Raw genomic sequence first — 23,179 nt, 5'->3', positions numbered from 1 at the left:
AAAACACATTTTAGTATAAATACTATATTTATTAAATATCTTTACAATTCATTTAAATGTATTTACAGAACTATTCCTGCATAAGTTATACCTCAGACATGAAATTCACATAATCGCCTCTTAGGTAAGCATAGATGATAGTCTCATTTTAACAACAACAAAAAAGCATCCTCATTAGATACAGACTCAGATTTGCTTCGTTATTTCAGCTATCTTTGTAAGAAACTACTTCATACAGTCAGTTTCTACACAATCAACCGAGTTTTCTCCCTGGAGAAAGGATGTCCATTACTGAGAGACAGAGATTCCATCACAAAATCCTTCACGTCTCTGCCAGACCTTTGCCTCTCCCTTCTCCTTGACTCAGTCATAACTGGTCCCAAAATCTGGTTTTTTGTGGTATTTTTTTTTTCAGCCATACCTTCTTCATAAACACAAAGAAAGTACATTTAGAGTAAAACTGTATGTTGCAGGTCTCCCAAAGGTAGCCGTAAAAGTAGCAAGGAACCACAGAGTTTTTCCAATTCACCACATCTTAGCCCTGTATTACCCAAATACCTAGTAACGCTGCTGCAGAAATCCCAGCTCCTGCCAGTCCTGTGATGTTACGCAGTTACTGGTGTGTAAAACTCTTCCTTTTCCTTCAGGTGGCTGCTCCTGATAACACACACACACCCCCTCTGCAGCAGCTGAAAGCCAACCTGTGCTCCACTTGCACACACTTCCATTTCACAGCACACCTTTCTTGTATGCCTCTCTCATGAATAGTCACAATAATCTAATTCCTAGCAAGTGTTACTGCTTCATGCATCATTTAAAATTATTTTGATAGTATGGGCCCTGTCATTTCCTTTTCCAAAAATTGGTTGTGCGCAGACAGCTTAAGTTCATAGGAAGAAATTAGGTTTGATATGTTGAGTGCACATCTTTTTAAAAAAAAACAAAACAAAACCAAAAACAATCAAGCATGTGATAAAAATATCAATTCTTTATAATACAGTATTGCTTTATAAACAGATGGAAAAGCTATAAGCTTTACTGGTCTTTGGTGTGTCCGGTGAGGGATAAACTCATGATTTGCAAAACAAAATCCAAATTTGTTCTTTATTAAAAAAAGAAAAAAAAAATCACAATGTGATATGAGGCAAATGGCTTTGTTGATACTGCTCAGCTAAGAACGGCTTTAAGAGAGCGCCAGGCTTGGCGCCGTGCTGCCAGGCAGCACGGTTCAGCTCCAGAGAAGCCAGCCGAGTCTCTCCGCTCGCTCGGGGATTCCAGACCCCAGCCCAGCAGCGGTGGAATACAGCGCTCACAACACCTCCCGCAGGGGTAAGCACCATCACTGTACTCATCTATCTGATCCGCATACATCTCCCAATGTATAGTTCTAGAAAGGGCGGGGGGTGGGGTGGGGGGGTGGAATAACAAGGGCTGGGGATGAGCATGCTGAGAACAAGGGGTCAGACTGCAACACAGTCCAGGTCTGCAGGGGCATCATTTTAAGGTAAGTTCAAGGGAAAGAATCATTGATCAAATCTGCTCTAATCAAGAAGCGTGACAGTGAATACTGGAGAATAAAATGTAAAGACGCCCAGATTTGAGAGAAATACCCCTCCCAAATGCTAGAAACAAAGCCCTATACTGCAGTGTGAATACATTCCTTCTAACGAGACAGCTAGACACAGCTTGTTCAATTTTAAAAAACAACAAGGACTGACAATTTGTGCAAAGTTATCCACCACTCACTGCTCCATGGATCGCAAAACTAATTAATTTTTCTTCATTAATATAATCCTCCCCATACCCTCACCAAAATAATATTTTGGTCAAGTTCGGGTAGTTAAGGCATTTTGACAAGTAGTTACAAGGTGATTTAAAATAGATAGCTAACATTATGCCAATTGAGGAATAGCAGATAAATTACTGAAGAGCTTCCAAATTAATCACTTACTCTTATTATAAATGAAATGCCTGTTACAAGCATGATGCATTGAAATATAGTAAAATGACATGTACATGGTACATGTTAAATGACCTTAAATAAAAGCTTAACATAGTTACGCAAATATACAGTACAAGTCCACAAAAATTCTTTAAACAAGTTGAGGTAACCTCAAACTTAAACAGTTTTAATACAATAAACCAGGTAGTAAAAATCTCCTTTTGAGAGCAGGTAAGATTACTTACTGACCAAGTTTAACTGCACTCACCTAAACAGCAACATTACCCGACTTTTTATATATAAAAACATGGCTTTAATTTATTTCTACATACTTTTCTACCAGCAAAAAAGTTAATGAAAAACTGACCAAAAATATATATATCTTTACAGCTATCAGCTTTTTGTATGAACCTCGGGAAAGAAAAAGGAAAGCTTGCTGGAACAGGGGGAACAAATGTAAGCTACTGTAATTCAAAAGGAAATGTAATATTGCAAAGTGGCTGTTAGATAACTGTAAACATCATTAAGGTTCATTCCAAAAACCCTAAACTTTAGTTACTGAAATGTAAGTTTTGCTGATTATTCGTTAATAGTTTCCATTTATGCACTTAACTGCTGCTGCCACAGCATAAGCAAAGAGGTGCTTGTTTGAGAGTCAGAAAGGTAAGGATCAACTGGACTTCAACTGGTTGCAGCATATTCTGTTCTACACAAGCGGGAATAGCAATTACTAACACAAATCATGTTTCATTAACAACAGAATTATCTACCAAAAGTGAAGATGTTCAGAGTTGAGGATGATCTGTTCTTTGTGCAACCTCCCACTGTAGCATTTACGCCATATCAGCCCGCGCTGGTGAGATGGGTTAAAATGCTGAAAGGACCTCAACTTTGGCCAGCTCGGCTTTTTGAAACTGAGTTAAAATTTTTGTTTAAAAAAAAAAAAAATTATCCACAGCCAAAACATCCAGATACCAGGCCCATTACGGACAAATGATCTGCAGAACTTTTAAGATCACAGTTAAGCACCTGAAATCACAAAACACATTTGCATCCATATAACTTGAACTAAGTATGGTTTTTGAAATTTTGTACTAGAAAAGGCTCCTAGGCTGACACCATGTATGGCAAGAGCAGAATGTTTACAGCAGTTATAAATCTCCTGAAAACTGGAGCTTAGAAACACGAAACCTCAGCTACCACTGTAACAAGACTATGCTTATGAAACTGTGTTCTGTAACATACCCTTTAATGAATAGTGAACGTTTCTAGTAAATAGAGTAATATGCCCTCTTGTAGAGGTTTTATCTACTGAATCTAGTTTGAAAGATGATAAACCAATCCTACTCCTTTGAAAGTAAGTCACATTTCAAATGCAGTAACGACGTGGGATTGATCCTCCCCCTTTTAAGGACGACTAAGCTCTGAAAAGACATGCTTCAAGCCTTGAGCTTCTTCATTTCTTGCTGGCAGACAGAGACCAGTGTACCACGAGAGTGGTTCGTAACAAGGACTTCAGTTGCGTCTCAAGACGGGCAACGAGCTGGAGAACCGGCTGCTGAGATCAGCTGCGAAGGAAGAAAGCAATCCTGCCAGCAGGAAACCGTACGTGTGAAGCTAGGAGCTCGGGGATAACGAAAACATCAGAAGCTGACACTCTGGGCAGATCAGTCTGTGTACTCGGCTACAATAGAAAGAAGGACGGTGATGTCGTCTGGTTTTCCCCCTGTAATATAAGAAAAGTAAAATGATTTCTTCAAACCACAGTGGGTCATCATCTTATAATCTGTGACATTCCCCCATGGAAAGCTCTTTAAAAAAAAAAAGTTTAAATATTCAAAAACTTGTTTTGTGTAGGCACAAGAACTCTGCTCCCTCTACCTCCTTTCCAAAATGCAAATGAGGGTAGCAATGACATTTAACACAGCAAAAAAGCGCTCTCCTTTTAATAGTTTGTGATCTCACTGTAGCTTAAAAGGAGTACAGAACCTTGAACATTGTTGTTAGCCAGTAGAGCAGAAAGCCCAGTTTTTAGCACACTATTTATTTATTTAATAAATGTACAAAAAACCTGACATTGTTTTGTTACGAGCAAGTGGCAACAAAGTCAGTATCTTCTCAGGAATTTCTACTATAAATCAAACTCCTCTTTAGCATCTTCTCCAGCACTATATTACTGCATCTCTTTCTAAAAGCTACTTAACGTTTTTAGTAGTCACTTTTCAAACGTCAACAGCTAGAGCAAGACACTCAAATCCTAGAGAAACGGCTCAGAGAAGAGGGATGGTGTTATGTAGGAAGTCAAACCAGTCCTTTGGACTCAGGAAATCTGCAGTTTCATTACTGAATGACTGAGCTCTGTAGCAACGCAGAGCCCAAGCTTTACAGCTATTGTCTCTACCCCTAGGAAAGATGCTTAAGGGTCTTGCAGGAAATCCTGTCCTCCTGATACAGAGATAATGAGAACATCTTTACCAGCAGAATTTTATTTATTTAAAAGAAGAAAGGGGGGGGGAAGGCATTTGATAGGACTCTGAACTCTGCCAGGTGTTAGTATCTTTCTAGAGCACAGCAAGTAGAACCAATGGAGAGGTCAGGACAGGGATGCTAACGGTACAAGGATCAGAAATTTCAATCCCCCAAAAAAACCCTACCAAAGAGTGGGCAGAATCTCAGCTAAAAACATCAATAATAGAAGACCTTAAAAAAACAAGAACAAAACCACAAAAAAACAACACCCCCCACACACACACACCACCCACACACCCAAATCCAAGGAACAAGTCAAGTACAGTTTCCCCAAGAGCCTGGAGAACTTGTATCAGGCAGGATTCCTGGGGCAGGAGTGTACATATTAGATTTAAAAAAAATAAAAAACAATCAGTTCTCTGCGTTCCAGCTGCTTCCCCACAGGAGGCTTCTGATCAGCCGGGACCTGGGATGACCTACATCAGGAGCTGGGGTCCTTGCCAAACCCAGCGCGCTAGCTTGGTGCTCTACCGCCAACCGCATTTCTTAGCACTCTGTTCTATCAGATCTGGGAACAACAGAACTTCACTTTGCTTAAGATTTCTCAAAGATAGCAGGAGTGGGAGGAGGAGAAAAAAAATAATCTTACCTCTCACATTCAATCCATTGTCACATGCAAACTGTGCAAACGGCGACATGTAAGTGGGATCATATGCCAGCTCGTGAGCTTGCTCAGCAATGCTTCTTGCAGTCTGCTGTATACTCTCATAGTTGGAGTTCTATAATTAATGAGGAAAAAAGTTTATTCTTGTAAGAAAGTCTACCCGTAGCTGTTTTGCTGATGCATGTCAATTTTAGAGATCCCTGACTGCTGGACCTCTCTCACAGATTTGGGCGCTAGTTATCACCTTCACTTCCAAATGGAACCCTCACCATCTTTTAGGCTTTACAAATTTGGGTTAGAACTGCAAATCTTCACAACTGAAGTCCAGACCTCTATTCCCTACCAGCAGCTACAAGACTTGGTTCTGGAGGATTTGCAGAATTTAGAAACTTAGAAGGCTAATGCTCAGAATAGACTAAACTGTCTCAGCTGAGGGAAGCAGGATATTTGATAGCTACAGTAGCAGCTCACACTGGAAGAACCATCCTTCCCTCACAAAGTAGGCTCTGTTGAAGTAATTATGTTTTATCTTGAATGGAAAGTCTGACTTCTCTGACCCTCGTACCCAAACTGACAAGAACACACTTGGGGAGAAGGAGCAGTTTAAAAGTTAGATGAGAAAAAAAATTTATTGAGCACACACACACTTTCTACAGACTGCATTTTAAGTGCCATTTTTTTTCTGTTTCAGTAACTCTGCTGCTTTATTCCAAGCCTTTTCTTACTCAAACCAACATGAGATGACAACCACCGCTCTTTTTGTTTCTAACTATTTTAAAATGCCTTGCCATTTCAAGAGCCTTCCCCGCCGTCTGGGGAATTAGCAGGCATTTACATGATTAACTTTTGGCTGAACCTCACAGGGAACTTCAGTGCCTATCCCAAACACACCAAAAGGTGGAGCTCAACTTTCTTCCACACGGGAATTCCATCTCCAGTGTCCACCCAGGCTAACCTTACCTCTGCGCAGCGAAAGGGAGGCGGGAGGACAGCAGACAGAGATATATAGATCTGGCTATAGCATAAGTAACTGCCACGCAGGTTAGCAGCCAGCCCACCAGGCCCTTCCAAACCATGACAGCATGCTGATACACCTTCAGTGCTGTCATTACCTTTGCTAACCAGGTTAAAGCCTCTGTGACAGCTTGTGCTCTCTTTTTCCATTTCACATCACAGCTTCTCAATTTCAGACCTGAATATTGCACCGAGAAGAGAGTGATAGTGGGGAGTGCAGAGAGGGGGAAACACAAGGGTCTGCCTGTCAGACATTGTGTCTGTAAGGACCCATTCTCTGTCTGACACCACCTCTCAGTTATGTAGCTGCAGGTAAGAGCAGGCAAAATTTTTTTTAAAACCACACTGTAATTCTGCATGTTAACCTTATTTGCATTTCATAACAAAATAGTTTCCTCAGGGAGGTTATACATATTGATATCTCCTAAGTATACTTTCCTTTCTGTAAGTAAATAGCCTTAAGCTAAATGTTCTCATCCAAATTAAAATATTTTAATGTATTTTTACTATTTAAAAAGAACATTTGTGGTTGCTAACCTAGAGAAGTTGCCAGGGAAGTTTTTTTTACAGAACATTAAAGATTTTCAAGCACACACAACCCACAATTCAGACAGCCCGCACTACTTTAGAATTACTGTTTTATAACCCTTCAGAAAAGCTTCAAATTACTTTTAATTGTACAGCTCACCCCCTCAAATAACCCAAGAGAGAATGCTGTATTTTCATGTATATCATCTACAACCTGCAAGTACAGATAAAATAAATTGTGTGAGCAGCTGGCCAAGGGCAGTGCCTGCTATTGAACATCTCCCCCTTCCTCCTCTCCTTCCCATCACTAGTTAGTGACTTGGTACCAGCTTCTACTCGGGAAATTTATGCCCAAACTGCTGCTTCTGGATTCAGCCTGGGTGCAGATCCAAGAGATGGCACTTTGGGGGTCAATGTCCCTTTCTATTGCTCACATGGAGTATTAACTGACAAGTCTCTAAAAGGTAGCACTTTGTCGTGGGTCTTTTATATAAAATACAAAAGTTACGTGCCTAAAAAGTAGTGGTAGTAACTATGACAGATAACCAGTGCAAAAGATGCAAGAGATTCAGAATACACGCACTTACCTTCAGCTTTTTTAACTCCTGCAGAATCATGTAGTCAGGCATGTTGTCAAACAGTCCATCTGTTGCAGTCAAAATAATGTCTCCAAGTTGGACATCAAAAGAAGTACTATCAGCAGCATCAGGGCTGTGAAGATGACAGATATGTTAAAGAAGAGGACTCCAGCTTTCACTAAGACACCAAGCAATGTCAAACCAGCACATCAACAGCTTTTGTAATTCACTACTGTTATGTGTTCTTCTGCAAAAGAAAGAAATAATCACTAACTGGAGCTTTTGCACCAGGATGGCTTGTCAAGAAAGCTACAACAGAAGAACTGTGATTGTAAACAGGTAATGTTCCAGCTATTACACAAAGGATTTGCATTTAAAATTCCCAGATGAACAATCCTGCAAACTAATCTGCTTCACAAGTGTATCTCCATGGAAACCATTAAGTAGAATGGCAGCTCAGGGCTTCCTTCTCACTCATCTTATATATTTAAGAGAGCTATACTTGAAAGGACAATTCATAACAGGAACGGCCGAAACACTTACGGATTCTGAATCCCTTTCTAATGCAATGGAAGATGAAAGGTGTCTGAAATGGCTACTAGGAGACCATAACCAGTTGGTCTACTTACGTCTAATACATTACACAATACTGAGAGGAGAAAATATCTTTTTTGGCCATGAATATTGCTGCAAAATCTGATTCTCAGAAGCAGCATAATGACAAACACTTCATTTTTAAAGATTCTTCAGGGGTCTTTAAAAGGAAGAAACTGCTGCATCCCATGCCATTTGGCTATGCCAAAAAGCAAAAAAGCTGCTTTGCTCAACGGATTTGTAGCTGCAGGAAAGTTAAAAGAGTTAAGATTGCCTGCGTAGTCCCATATATAGCCAAATTTAACATTTTACTGGGACAACAACTAAAAAAAGTACTGGAGAAGCATTTAGACAACGTCCATGAGTACTAATTAATGTCAAGAACAGTGCAGAAACTAGCCAGAAAGCTATATTCATGATTCAGAACTGAAGTGTGGAAGCTCATTTATCTTGCGCTTTCCTTATTGTGTGATGACTCAGATTACTCTGCTTTCCTGACTTCCACTGGACATTATCAATTATCTCTGTGCTTGTTTTTTGTCTTCCCATGGATGACATAGAATCTCAGAAAAATTAAGATTTTTAGAGCTCTGGAATCTCAATCATTCATTTCATTTTAGTCTAATAAAGAGGTTAGGTTATTTAAGGGTTCTAATTTCAGAGTTCTACCCTGGCTTCCTCTCTGCAGTCTTATGATGAAGTAATAAAACCACATGCAAGAATGGTCAGGAGTTTCAACAATTTAACCAACATTTTAAAAAAAGATCTATTTTTGGCATTAAAGTCATAACCCTTACTGCATCAGCCTTGATATTTCATAGAATCATTTAGGTCAGAAAAGACCCCTGAGATCATCAAGTCCAAACCTTGTATCAAAAACTTAAGATGCCTACTGCATTCCCTGTATGCTATGGTCACTCCCTGAGGATCCCTTTATCATCTTCCTGTATTCAGAAGAGGGATATCACTTTCATGAGCATATAACCATTATTTGAGAGCTGTATTTTAATATATATTTGAAAGCTGATTTTTTTTTTTTTTTTTTTTTTTAATTTCTGGTGAGACTTCACGAAGTCAGAGGATGGATCAGCCTGACATTCTCAGAGAAAGACACAAGTACAAGTCTGTCTTTGAAACAACTAATTTCTGTGAACAGATTGTCCTTTCCTAATACTCTCATTTCCCAGCTCGGTGTTCCGCCAAACAGTTTTTTGCGCGTTTTGGTCAAATACAATATGCTGCAGGAAACACAGCTATTTGGAAACACAAGTTAGTCACATGTCCCTCTGCTCTATTCTTCAAGTACTTGCTACCTCACTGCCAAGATATCTAAATTAGCGTGCTCCAAACCAGTCTCAAGAAAGTACAGACAGGGACTGGGAACAAATGCTACTGGTAAGACAAGGCACTCATGCAAGATGACCGGCACAGGTACCAGCTGCAGTTTTATCACAGCAGCTTTATTGAGCAACGTCTTTCCACAGATCAGAACATGCCTAGTGCACACCACAGACTATGGGAATATGCCATCACAAATGAATAACCATTAGCCCAATAAATTCAGCCTGTGCAACAGCATACAAAGTTTAAGTACAAGGTAAGAAATGTTCACATTACCTAAAGACGGGGAGGCAGGTAAAAGACCCTTTGACTGGATACATACTTAAATCCCCACACACTACGCTGCACTACACAAAGAGCACCATGGCAGCGAAACTGCAACCTTTTGGGATTTGATCACATACACAGATTAAAAGTTTAAGATCCTCTCCCATCTTACCTGTCACTTAAGACAACTCCTTCTGCTTCCGGTGGAGCTATTGACAGTTGGAACGGAGTGTTGAAGTAATGCTGCTGCTCATCAGATCGATGTACTACTTCTCCTCCTCTGACTACCAAAAATCCAGAATCTCCCAAGTTGGCTGTATGTAAACGATGACTTGTTCTGTCCAGAACTACTATACAAGCTGTACTGCTTCCTGGAAAGAGAACATGGTAACTCGAGTCAGCCTTACAGAAATTGCTTATGCTTTCACCGATTTGATTCATAGTCCAATTATTCAAATATTTATCAAAGCTTACAAATCAGGAGAAATGGAAATACTCAATAATGCCAAAATTTATATACACTAAGATAGCAAAATGCTAGAAATCTTTGCAACACAAACTATGATTTTTGTATAGAACTAACTTTTCCTGCTTTGATCTTGGTAAACACATTATGCTGACAAATACCTGTTTTGTTCCACTTTATTTACAGTTTTCCATCCCAACATATGTCAGCACATTCTGCTATAGGACTGGATTTACAGAAGTCACATAAAATACTGAAATTCCGAAATCATTCAGATAATAGGATTCTAGTAGCATCCATACAATGCTGGGTGCTCTCCACACAGTTTCACTCATCAGCTGTAAATAAACCACGCCAAGTAAAGAACTGCTTGCAATTAAGTATTAGGTATTATTGCATTACTCTTGTCAGAACATTAAAATCCTTTTCTTCATAGTATGCTCTGGAAAGCTATCTTCATGTTTAAAAAAAAAATAATCCTGTCACGTCTTCAGGATACTAACTTCACAAGTTTAAAGAAAACACGTTTCAGAGACAAATACTGTTTGATTAAAGTAAGACAGAACAGAAACATATCTACTTGTCAACCGTGCTCAGAACTATCCCAGCCATGCTTGAGGGCACTGAGGAATTCTTGATTCATTCACTGGGAAGTAGCCACCAACTGTGTTTGGTTGCAAGCCACAAAAATAACTGTATTGCAGAGATACCCATCCACAGACTACGTCCTTCACAGCAAACAGCAATCACAATTTCTGCAAACAGGATAGCACATCCACCAAGAGAACTTTCATTCCTGAAGAGGGTGAAATACAGCTAAAGCATTTCTTCTTGACTTCTGCCTCTAACATTAAGTCCCCGTATCACCAGCCAGTGAATAGTCTTCATCTTCTATCCTAATGTTCTTTCAGCAGAAGTTTCCAAGCACAGCTACGTGTTGGACAGACCACAAGCTTGCAATGAGCTAAGCTTACAATAAGGCTTGCTAGTGCAGAAGTCCAGCTGGCTCTAGGCATCACCTATTCCAGATGTTTCCCTTCCTAATACAGGGAGTTCCCTGCAATACACTTGCACTCAATTTGTTCTCAAGTGAATATACAGGACCTTCTCCACTCTTACTGAATGGTAAGTCAAAGCAGTATCTTAGGAAAAATTCAGATTTTAGATGTGACAGCATCCAAGATTGTTCTGCAATACAAAAATAATGTTTAAATAAATGGCACAGTTTCCTCTCATTTCAGTTTTATTTTAAAATATTTGCTAGGTTCAATTCTGATGAACTAAGTATCAAGACTTAAAGCACAACAGCAAGAAAAAGTTATTGCCTAGTGAATCCTCCTTAATGAAGTCCTCTCCCTTTGCTTTATTTTAAATAAACTCTAAATGCTCATTGCCGTGGTAATTCCAGGGGTTTATTTCTCCTTCTAAAAATACTGTTCTCTGTTAAAGGAGAAACACTAAGGATCATTAGTTTCAAATTCTAACTCTATTACCAGAGTGTAACTAGGAGGCCATGTGTGGAATGCAGATCTTGTGACTCAGCATATGCTGCTTTTCAGAATTCGAAAGGTCAAGCCAAGCAGGGCTGCGTCCGTCTGCAAAGCCGTTGTGAGCACTCTCACCAGTGGCCCACTTTGTAGATCACTTAGAGCTACATCTGCTTTGCACAAATACGCACTATCAAACACAAAATCCTAATGTAATTACCGACCACTGCTATTTTAGTGATACTTAAGGTCACTTCTGAGGTTTGAACCTATTCTTTAGGCATATAATGTGAGAACATCTGTTCTGAAGCTCAGCAGACAAGTTAAATATAGCTTACACAGCACTCTTCTGGCACAGAAGTTTAAGGTCAGGTGAGAAGCACGCGTATCGTGCACAGTAACGCTTTCGTGGTGCATAAAAGGTCACATGCCCTTTAGAAAAGTATTCCATTTTCAAGGTTGTCAGTTGAGGTCAAATGTTGCCTCTCTATCTGCTCACCATTCCCAAGGCAGCTGGATGCCCTGTCTAAAATCAAGTTTGACACAGAATATGCTAAGCATCTATTTTAGTTTGCTTTCAAAAAAATCTGTAATGAATCCCCCACAAAGAATTATAAAAATAATAAACAGTACCAGTGATTGTATGATATAAACTACTCAAGTCAACCAATTAGGTTTAAAGTTCAATGGACATAAAAGGCAACAGGAGCAGTAAGGCAAGGAATGAACAGAACTGCATCCAGTTATTGTCAGAAAATATTTTTGCTTGCATAGCTTAAGCGAAAAGCCACAACCAACCATCAAGAGTTTTCAACGGAGAACAGTTATTTGTACATACATAACAGAGAGAATAAGTGCACATGTCATAACGTATTCTACTGCAGAACTCATTTTGCAAACTCTCTGCAAGCACTGGTGAATTACCACCCTTCACACATAAAGGCTGTTTGCCTTTTTTTATATATATATATAAAAAAATATACACACACACACAAACATTCCCTGCATTACTGAATGAATCAAGACAGTTTTTAAACATACAAGAGAAAATAAGGATGGCTACCAAGACAACTACATTTCTACTTTTTTTGGTTAATTAAGAGAAGATAACTGCCTGCAAATTTGTTGTAGAAGCTGACAACAGATTTAAGCAACCTTGACCAGATAACATACAACACAGATCCAATTTATATATTTTTGCTCTCTTACCAAGCAAAGGTACTTTGTTCTGCAGCAGCTCACAATAACCTGCGGTGAGAATCCCAACAGGATTGCTTGGTACAAACCGTCCTTCTTTTACTAAACGTTCACATGTTCGCATTAGAGTCCCTGAGAACTGAGAAGGGTCAACCCCATAGTCTCTCCAGCCACCTACACCATCTGCTACCCCTAGAAGAAAACAGAAAATGAGAGTTATATGAACAGAAATGGTTTCCAAAACAAGGTTTTTAATTTTTGCCATCACTTAGGATATTCAGTAACTAAAAAGTAGGACATAGCACCTGCTTAACAACATTTTTGATGACAAAAGATATTTCTAAGCATTTGTAAGAACTTCTGACATCAGCTCCTAGACAAATCTTTAAATATAATCTGAATTGCTGAAGTGAAGGTAAAAGTCTAATGCTGAGAACTCTATGAGGAGGCTGACTTCACTAGAGAACAAGTAATGGGGAATTTAGGGGGAAGAGGGGAATTCAATCACATTAACCTTTGATTAGTCCATTAAAAAGGAAGAAGAGTTTTTATTAATTTTAAATGTGAAGGTTGTTAAGATCTTAATTAGTACAGAAATTATAAAAAACTCTTCCCTGCTATTCGGCAGCCCAAAGTTTTTTCTCAAGCTACTTGCTCATATGAAGAATAATCCTTTCTATTTGGTAATACCAATTTCTGTAGAAACTAGACTTCCATTTTAAAAGTGTATTCAAAAAAACATGTAACCAACACAATGCTGGGACCTGCCCCTTCCAAGGATAGTTAGTTGCTTACAGCTTCAGCCAAGCAAGAGAATGCTGACTGGACTGACTATGATCCAGCCAATTTTCATTCATTTATTCAAAACAACCCAGGTATCATAGAATTAAACAAATTCTGCCAAAGCTTGGGAAGCTTCTGGGCAACCACAGAGGCACATAGCAAAGACACACACAGAAAAGGGGGGTGGTCAGAGGGAGGTAAGCAGCAGATATGATAGTCTACTGACCATTTGGCTAAAGTATTTTGAACTTCCTCAACTGGCCCTAATGACAAAAGTAAAATACTGTCTGAGATAAAAATATTTCTACTTGGAAATTCTTCCAAAAAATCTTTTTGATCCTCAGCATGTAAGGACTAACCATTTCAAGCTCAGGTTTCCATAACGTATAAAGCTAAAATAGTATGTTCATGATAAAAACACGATGAGCCAATTTCGGAGCTCATATTGTGCTGAAGAACAACAGTCTCCTCAGAAAAAACGCTGCTATTAGCAAAGGCAGGAAAATTTGACTGAGAAGGTAAAACTAAGTTTGCCTCATCTACAAATGCCCTTCACATCGGACACCATCTGAAACTGAGATGGAAGGTTTAGAGCTGACCTTGGCACGAACTATAATCTGACAGGAGGTTATAGCCAGATTCTGAACAGCCTATCAACATTAATCAGATTTCTCCCAAAAATAGTGCACAACCTTTTAGACACCTGCTTTGTCCGTTTGCTTTCTTAGAAGAACACTGTAGGAAGGCAGATCCCTGTATTCATCTCTTCAGACCAGACCCTGAGAAGAAGCCCATGCAAAAGCAACCCTGGCATTCTCGGAAATGCCTTTTCTGGTTTCTTCAAGAACAAACTAATCCTCTCTTTACAGGTCCCACAACTTCAGGTTAATACTGGATTAATCCTTTGCTTTCTGTTGCCATGCAGACAAGTCTAGAATAAGAGATTACTGAGAAAAAGTTCTAGATCTAGAACTTGAAATAGAAACCAAGCGACAGTTTGGATGATGATGCTTGCTTTACATGAAGTTATCAGATGAACGGCTTTTTTCACTTAAAGATGAACATAATCCACGTGTACTTTTGTTAGCTGAATACAGCATTGCTTCACTGACAACAGAGTTAATGCAATGAAAAGATGATGTTTGACAAGCACCGTCCAAAGCTTTTGGCTCCTAAGATGGCTACAAAACAAGCTCAGAAGTTACCGGAGCGCTCTCAAGTGATCAGTAAACCATTTTTGCACTAGTCTTCTTGGGAAATATTTAAATAGAAACACTACAGCATTAGTATACAGTACAAGAAAGCCATCACAGCAAGCACCTGATAAGATTAATTATCAAAACCTATTTCAATTTTTAAAGCAAAAATAAGAGTATGCCACCTGATTTTCTTTGCTCACTTCTTACTCCAGGCAGGAAATCTCAATCTGTATCATGGCAGCAAACTTCATACTATATTGAGCCATGAAATGGCTTTGTCTGTCTGCCTTCCTGTCTGCTTTTTGCAAGCTATAAACAGCTTTAAGTACATTCTGCCAGTGCCTTCCAAAACAATCATCCTCTAGACGGTCCAAAAGTCGGTCCTCTGACTTAGCTTTGTGCCATACTTAAGAGAACAGATTGTCTGCTTAAGAATCAACAAGACAGTTGTGCATTCCTTCTCCATCGCTGGCACAGAAGCAAACAGGACCATGGCATTCATGAGCGGGCCCTGGAGCATGCTTCCACTGTAACACCTCCACACCACCTCATCAGCTCACTAGCTCACATACCACCGCTGGCACCTATTTCTTAATCTTGCCCAAAATGGACAACATGCGGGTTTTTTGCAAAGGTTTGTTGGTTTGTTTTGGTTTTTTCCTCCTCTTTTTTTTTTTTTTTTTAAACTGTATCTCTAAAAACCGGTAAGTCAGTTCATTTAATTTAAGCTAAATGACCTTGTTGGCTCCCAAAGCATGGCTCATGAACACTGCCAGAGCAGTCAAATGCTTCCTCTTGTGTCGGCACAGAGCCAGGAATTACTGCTGCTGTCGAGACCAATGGCAGTACACAGGCAAAGCACATTCAAGAAGCCCTATACCACACAGTGCCACTTAGAAAACATCGCCTTGACTGTTTTTGCCTTGAAAGAAGATTTTTACATTTCCTAAGATCTTCAGCCATCCTGTCCTACCTTCAGTGTGGTTTTAAAATAAAAACAGTATCTTTACCTTCTACATTCTCAACATAAACTAAACAGTTTTATGGGAAAGGAATATGTGATTTTAAAACAGACTGAACAAACTGCTACTGAAATAGATGAAATGTCAATGAGAATAAAGTTTAAGAAAACTTTGTGACATTTGATATACAGCAAACAAGGAGAAAAACCATTTGTGAGATATTTCAAACTCCAGAAGCATCAAGAACTGAAAACTCAACTCATAAAAATGGACTAATTTTTATGTAATAGCTTGTTTCCCTGCCCCTGTCACCAAAGGAAAATTCAAAGGTACTGCTATTGGCGGTATCACTGCCAAGGAGTAATGCCAAGCTCTATTCATTTATATTATCTTTGTTTTCATCCAAGACAAAAAAAAAAATTGTAAATATCCAAAACAACTACTGTTTTAACAAGTGAAAAAGATTACTTGGGTTTTCATTGTCTTACATTTCACCATAAAACATTAAATACTGTTTTCCAGTATCCACCATTTAACTTGAAATACCTGTCTTACAAAATATGAATCACTGGACATTTAAGACAAACTGCATGGCTGAGAAGAATTGCTGAAATTGAACGGTATACAATCCTTGATTTTTTTCTAAGCTATGCAGTAAATCAGAAAATTTTATAGAACAAATACATCTTTGGATATTCCCTGTTCAAGTCTATGCAGAAATTACAGAAGGGTCCACCTGACATAGTGAAATGCCTGTGGCTAGATGAACAACCACTGTAAATAAAGCAGTTGAAAATTTCACAATAAATTACTTCAAAAGAATAAATGCTTCTCAAGTATTTAACTATATTACGGAGACCTTTCAGAATCTTTGAGAGTTAACACTCCACTACATTGCCTTCTGCTGGAAAATACACAAATACTACTGCCAGATTACATATTTGCTGCATGTGTCAGTCCAAAAACTGGCTCTTTAACTTCTTAAAGATTCAGTGTATCAAGATCTCACATAGAGAGACAGTTGCAATGAAGTTTCAAGACAAAGCACAAGTGACTGATGCCGCAGCACAGAAAACAAGCAAGTGAAGATACTGGCACTGAAACTTGTTAAAGTTTATTTCAAAATGCTAAAAGCACCTGTGATAAAATACCAGTTGAAATGCAAACATAAAGTTGTTTTGACTGCCAACCCATAAGGTTAACTGCAGGAGCCCAGGCAACAGCCAGCCAGTGCCAAGACTAGTAATATGTGCTTTTCACCACACACTTTTCTAAGTCAGATTCAGATGTTATATCTAGTCCAGAGCAAATATAAACTAAACAGGCTTAAAGTTCAGAACAAAACCACAAATACTAATCAAACCCTGTCTAACATAAATAGCATTATGAGTGGAAGTTCTGGCTAGCTGGCAAACTAACCTGCCCATGGTCAGAGCCCAGAAGTATCACCCTGTCCCAAAAATCTCTTGCAAGATGGATACTCTCAAACCTTGCATCAACAAAGAATAATAATCACACACAGAAGTGCCAGGCAGGCACAAGTGTGCCAGCAGGAATTGCTTTTGCATGCAACCACAATTAAGTTTGTAAGACACTCCATGCATCCTATTGAACTTTCAATTTCTTGAGATCCTGACCTGAATTAGCAATGAATCGCTGATAAAAGAACATCAAAAGGATATATTTGTCACTTAATTTATTTTGCATCAAATATAGAAGAAAGGCTAAAACGGTAACAAAGTGCAACGTGATGCACTACACAAGTTTGAAATACAGCACCTAGTATTTGTCAACATACCAGAATTGAGATAAACTGATAAGATTTCTTGTTTTATCAGCAATGAGATAAATCACACACCTACATAGGTTCTCCATCCAAAACAAGTCACATGCTCAAAGCCAGCACTAACTCTCCTAGCAGCTTCACTGGCAGCATATATGGGATCACAACGTTATAGCCAAATGGTGTCTATCCCCACCCCCCCCAGGTTTTGACAAAGAAATAACCTAGCTAAATACAAATCCCTAAAGGCAGATTGTGTGTGACTGATAACTAGTTACAAAAGGAAAGATTACTTATTCACACTGGCCATTTTAAAAGTTACAGTAGACCTTAAACTACCCTTGCATGAAATAGAAAAGTACTGGAAGAATAACTGGCTAAGTGATAATAAGGAACAAAAAGCAAGAGGCAAAGTGAGAGATGATGTTGAAGAACAAACTTAAGGAGAAAAAAGGAACTGGAAACATTAAATTGTGCATCTACTTCCAGGAAAAAGCAGCAGTTCCTTTTATGTTTTTCTCCCCTGCTACAATACACTGTTGTTCCTGAAACAGGTTTTTACCAAGTAGATCTCTTACCTATTTTATTTAAGCCTGAGAAATTGTTCAGTGGATTTTGGGAGCTACAGGAGAACATTAAACTATTACTTATTTCTCAAAGTTTTGTAAAAACCTCCCTACATAGTCATAACTATTTAATCTCTCAAGGTGTTGAGCAACCATTGAACTTACTTTCATAGCTGAACTGCTACTGGCAGTTGGCACTTAAATGATGAAAAGGGATAGGAACCGTAGACAGACATCAACCAAGCTGTGCTGAAATTACTTACAGCCTGAACAATCTCAGGTTCACAATATTAATAGTGAAGATGAACCAAAGTAAACAGCAGGAGATTTTTGCAACATTTCCTGCGACATAGGTATGATTAACGCCTCACCTACTGTATTGTGTTCGCCTTTGCTTATTTCCTTCTGTGATTTCTGACAGAACCTGCTTTTTGTTCAAGCTAAGATCTGCATATGAATGGAAATCAATGCTACCAACAAGTATCAATAGCACTTACAATTAAAGTAAGTGTTCAACTGCAAATTCTGATCAGAATACACTGCGTGCAATGCCCTTCCAGAAACTGTGGTCAAGAAGAATAACCAGATTTTAGTTTCATTCTCAGAAAGGGAGCTACCACGTTTCTAAAAGGTTACATTCAATGCTACTTAAAAAAATAGCTCTGCTGACATTTGGATTAGCTGTATTGACAAGAATGTAGGTGAATATGATTGTTAATGGGATTTTTCTCAATCTGTAGTTTCTCTACAAATGACAATACTTATACTCCCATGTTAAAAAGAGAACTTCATTTGGTCTATTACAGACTAAGACACATGTACAATTTTTTTCAAATCACTGATTACTCCCTCTATGACGTCCTAAGTTCTCCCAAGAGAGCAGGTGAAAGGCTACTCTGAAGCAAGCAGACGACTTGCCTTCTTTAGTGTGATAAATTGTGATAAGGCAGCAACCTCTTTACTAGGTATGATATCAAATAAACCACTTAACATAGTCTTATATGACCTTCAGGCATCAAAGCAAGAATCTCTTCCTCCTCTATAGCTTCCAGAACAACCTTGACATTTCATCTACAAATCCTTTTACGTTTTGTAGTTTACTTTTCTTGATGACAGTGAGACTAACAATATTCCAGGGGCTTTGTCACTCTAGAGTTTTACATACCTCCCATGCAGGCTGCTGACAAACTTAATTTCCAAATAAAGCGCAATTCCAGCTGCCCCACAACAGCACCCCCCCCAAAAAAAAATTAAAAATCAAGATTTGCAGCAGACGAAACAGTTGCCAAATTTTAACTTTGCAGTGGACAAACAGTACCCTGATGCCAGACAGTTTTTTCCTACTACTGCTGGGGGACAGAAATAGTTTGGAAGACTAGTCAAGTCACACTGGCTACACCCAAACTTCTACCCAGCACAGACATTGTATAAGCGATGCTGTCACGAGATGTGCATTGGTTGCTGTAATGTTTCAATAATGAGTCACGCAACAGCTTGGAAAATCTGTAAAAAAAAACTAGCAAAGACATCAGGAGCCTGATAAGGCAGGAATAAGCAAGAAAAGGCAGATCCCAACAATAGAAAAAACAATCAGCAGCATGAGACATCTCAAAATTTATAAACAAGCTTCAATGTTTAGTTTTGTTAAGCAAGCGAAATGTTTATATAAAGTGTTCAAGTTCATTTAAAAAAAATCTGGTTTTGCTCCCTAAGCACTAAAAATTCTACTCACATGTTAATTAGGAAAAAACAGAGGTGTCGCTTTCTGAAGAGTTTTGTTCTTCAGCTTTGAAAAACAGTATTTCTGCCCTCAAAAGTTACAAAGGCATGCCTTCAGACGTGAAGTAGTACTTAACATCTACCAAGTCTCAAGAAGATATTTGAACATTCTGAGGATCTGGACAACCAAGACACTGACAGCAAACATATAGAAAGATACAATATGGTACAACCAGCAGCAAAAAGAAATCATGGGCCTGAATCATTAAAGTTCTAGAGATTAGTATTAGTAGTAAAGCCATTTCCTTTTCTCAGAGAGATCCCAAAGGAAACACTCTGGTTCCGAGTTTCTTTTTTCTCCCTGTGCTCAGAACGGGAAGAAAACACGCAAACTTAACAGGTACGTCCCAGACAAAAGTAGAAATAAGAGACAAAAGCCTCAAGGACTCAAGTACACTAGTAACAGGCCTTATCAAGCCTTTAACAACTATGGGAGGACTGGAAATAACATGAACCTTCATAAGCTGTCTGTTGATCTTACTATGAAAGGATAAAGCATGGACTAGAAGACACTGTTAACAATTTTCAGCCTTTAGACGATACAGTATACAGATAACAAAAGAGTTGTTTAGCATTTTTGTATCTGCTATAAACACACTGCCTAGTCAACTTGTTTGACCTAAGAAAATGAATCCCCAAGCACTCATGCCAAATGGCTGGGAGTAGCTCTTTCACTGTTACACCACACCCATATCCATCCCACACAGGCATGCTTCCCATATATTGGTTCTAGAAAAGACTGGCACGGAAGAATGTTAGATTAATTATCTGGCATGGCTTTGTCACTGATGACTACTAGGGCATACTAACTCAAAGTGATACACTTGAAATTTACGGTTTTCTAAAAGCACTCTTACTGTGTCTAGTGTTCACTTTGGCTAAAACCACATGAGCCTCTTCATTAAACTAATAGTGAAAAATGAAGCTTGAAAAGCAACAGTTCAGCTCAGCCAGTTTTGTTGAGGTGCACAGTTAGGCAGGTATCAAATTAGTACAAAATTTATGAAGGTCTTTAGAAAATAGGTACGGAACCTCAGATTTATGATGGGCGTAAGAGGAATTGAGGGCAGGAAAACACTGGTGCTGAAGCTCTTTTTTGCAGCAGTGTAGAAGAGCTGGTTGAGAAAGGGACAGCAGAGATGATCATAGTAGCAGAAACAAGGAAAAAAACTACTATGCCTGTAAACTTAACAATTACAGATGAAGAAAAAGCATCAAGTTAGATTGCATCAAAACCCATCCTGAGCATTACTGTTTGCAGAACGTACACTGGTGTTAGTTTTTTGGTAGGTATATTAAAAAAGCAATAGAGAACTAACATAAAAACAGCTTTGCTGGGTGGCGTGGGGGGAACACAACAGCTTTTCTATTTAAATTATTTTCTTCTTGGTACTGAAGACATCCTGGTCTGAAGCCTTCTTTGCTGTTTGATCCTTAAGTGGAGTTACAATTCTGTTTGTTTTCAAGTTGCCATGAAAATTAATAGACAAGCTGTAGGTCTACATATGGTAATTACCAAATATGGCCAAAAAAACCTAAACATCATCAAATGGGTCTAAATCCACCCGCTTCCCTACGCAAAGAGTCCACCTAAGTAAAGCAGATTCCGCATTTCTCTTACAGGCAAATACCGATTGCTCAGTTATTTATCAGTGCTGGCCTAGTATGAACTTTAAAGGCAGCCAGCCTGAGTCCCATGTTCAAGTAAGGTTGTCCAACAGCTAATTCAAATAGAAAAAAGTTTCTCTGAAACAGGCACAACAGAAAAGATGCAGAGTATCTAAAATGCATTGACCAGTTTTCCACATCTCCTTGAAAGCTGTAGCATCACCCTTAGAGTAACAGCTCCCTTGAGAATAATCAGCAATACTGTTACCTAGCACCAAGTTACAGCTTCCTGAAAAAATCTCAGCTATATTAAACGGCAACCAAGTTACAATGACAGCACCAAATTGTGAAGAATCACCAAGCATTGTCACATCATGAGATACTGCAGTGCAATCCCACCAGTTTTAAATTTAAAAAAAAAAAACAAAAAAAAACAGGCAGGGGAGAGGAAGCTTTTTTTTAATGTCAAAGTTTTGGTGAAAATTTACTTCTGTCAGTTGCTCGAAAACTAACTTTTGCAGAGCGTCAGCCAAATTCAACCTTGACTACACAGGAGAAAGGTCAAGCGCTGCCAAAAGCAATGCTGCTCATGAACTGAAGATTCCACTGATTAGCTGTAATTATTCACTACTTCTAAAATTTGAACCCTTAAGATTCATTTTGCACATGAATCCAAACCAGAGAGTGTAATCAGGATAGAATAAATACTGAAATTGAAGTTTGACATTTGAAACCAATCTCAATGTCACTTTGCCTTTCACTTGACAAGGACACAGCACCCGCTAAAATCAGGAAATGTCTGTTTCAATGATCCTTTCTGTAGAAATGCAATACATACACACAGGGCTTGGTTCGGCTTTAAAAGCACACAGAAAGCAAGACTCACTACAGGCTGTTTCTCTGGCTTTCGGAGCCACTAGGCCTTACAGGCACCTACAGGTGAATCGCCAAGGCTGGGCCCTGATGCCCAGCACCCACCCCACCCCAGAGGCACACTGAAGCGAGGTGGGCGTCGTGCTGCAGCAAAGAGCACGAGACCTTTCTTCTGAAACTAAAAAAAAAAAAAAAAAAAGAGAACTCACGCTGACATTTACAGGTGGAACCAGCTCCTTTGTCTGCAACCCAAGACCGAGCCACTTCGCCATGTGTGGCTCGAGGAGGTGAGGTCGCGACACCGACGCCAAAGCTGCCTCGGCACCCCCAAGCGGGGCCGAGCCAGCACTTACCCAGCACATCTGCCGACCGGTGCCGGGCCACGAAGCAGGCGTCATCCCCGTAGCACATGCCTTTCTTGAGGATGCCCTTGCGGAAATCTTTGCCAAAGCCACAGCTGGCTGTCACCAAGCTGTAGTCACGGGAGTCCGTCTGCGAGAGGCCGCCCAGGACTGCCCGGGCCACCAGCCTGCCATAGGAGAGCACCGAGAACATGGCGTGGGGCGCCCAGCAGCCGAGAGCCAGGAACGCGGGGAGCCACCGGCGCAGCCGCCTCCTGACCTGCCAGCGCCCGCCGCGGGGAGCCAGCCTTCCTCCCCTGCCCGCCGGCCGGCTCGCCTCAGCCTCCGCCGGCCCGCGCTGTCCCTCCTCGGCCCGGCCCCTCGCCCTCCCACCCCCCCCCCCCCTCGCGGGCCGCCTCGCCCCTCCGGGCCGGCTCCCGCCCTCGTCCCCGCCGCCCGCGCTGCCCCTCACGGCCGGGCTTGCCGGCAGCGCCCCCGCCTTCCGCGCCGCCGCCACCACAACCCCCACCAACCCCCCCCCCCCCCCCCCCCGAGGGGGGCTCTGCCTCCTCCCCGGCCGGCCGGCGCTGCCCCGCAAAGGCCTCCGGGCTCCCTCCCGCCGCGCCGTGGGGTGGCCCGGTCAGAGCCGGCGGTGCCCGCTGCGCCGCCCCCGCACCCCGCCGGCCGCAGCCGCCATCTTCGCCGCGCGTGCTGAGGCCCCGGCTCTCGGCGAGCGAG

General features: G+C 40.3%; 1 protein-coding gene across 1 annotated transcript; it reads right to left on the bottom strand.

Annotated features, from left to right (window-relative positions):
* Positions 1-8: 8 nt before the first annotated feature.
* Positions 9-22,830, bottom strand: PPTC7 (protein phosphatase targeting COQ7). Its single transcript, XM_052795992.1, has 6 exons — positions 22,454-22,830; positions 12,560-12,739; positions 9,570-9,768; positions 7,205-7,328; positions 5,061-5,190; positions 9-3,668 (listed from the first exon to the last, which is right to left on the bottom strand). Exons 1-6 carry the CDS (start codon positions 22,653-22,655, stop codon positions 3,610-3,612), a joined length of 894 nt encoding a protein of 297 aa, XP_052651952.1. The 5' UTR covers positions 22,656-22,830; the 3' UTR covers positions 9-3,609.
* Between the last annotated feature and the right edge of the window lie 349 nt (positions 22,831-23,179).

The sequence above is a fragment of the Harpia harpyja genome, chromosome 9 (assembly GCF_026419915.1).
Source record: "Harpia harpyja isolate bHarHar1 chromosome 9, bHarHar1 primary haplotype, whole genome shotgun sequence".
NCBI lineage: Eukaryota > Metazoa > Chordata > Aves > Accipitriformes > Accipitridae > Harpia > Harpia harpyja.
This window is presented reverse-complemented; position numbering and strand designations above follow the sequence as displayed.

Excerpts from the sequence above, each read along its gene's own strand:
- PPTC7 (XM_052795992.1), bottom strand. The coding sequence starts at position 22,655 with ATGTTCTCGGTGCTCTCCTATGGCAGGCTGGTGGCCCGGGCAGTCCTG. Across the intron at positions 9,769-12,559 it reads GAACAAAGTACCTTTGCTTG|GAAGCAGTACAGCTTGTATA; the intron begins GTAAGAGAGCAA and ends TTCTCTTTCCAG. Across the intron at positions 5,191-7,204 it reads AGGAGTTAAAAAAGCTGAAG|AACTCCAACTATGAGAGTAT; the intron begins GTAAGTGCGTGT and ends CATTAATTATAG.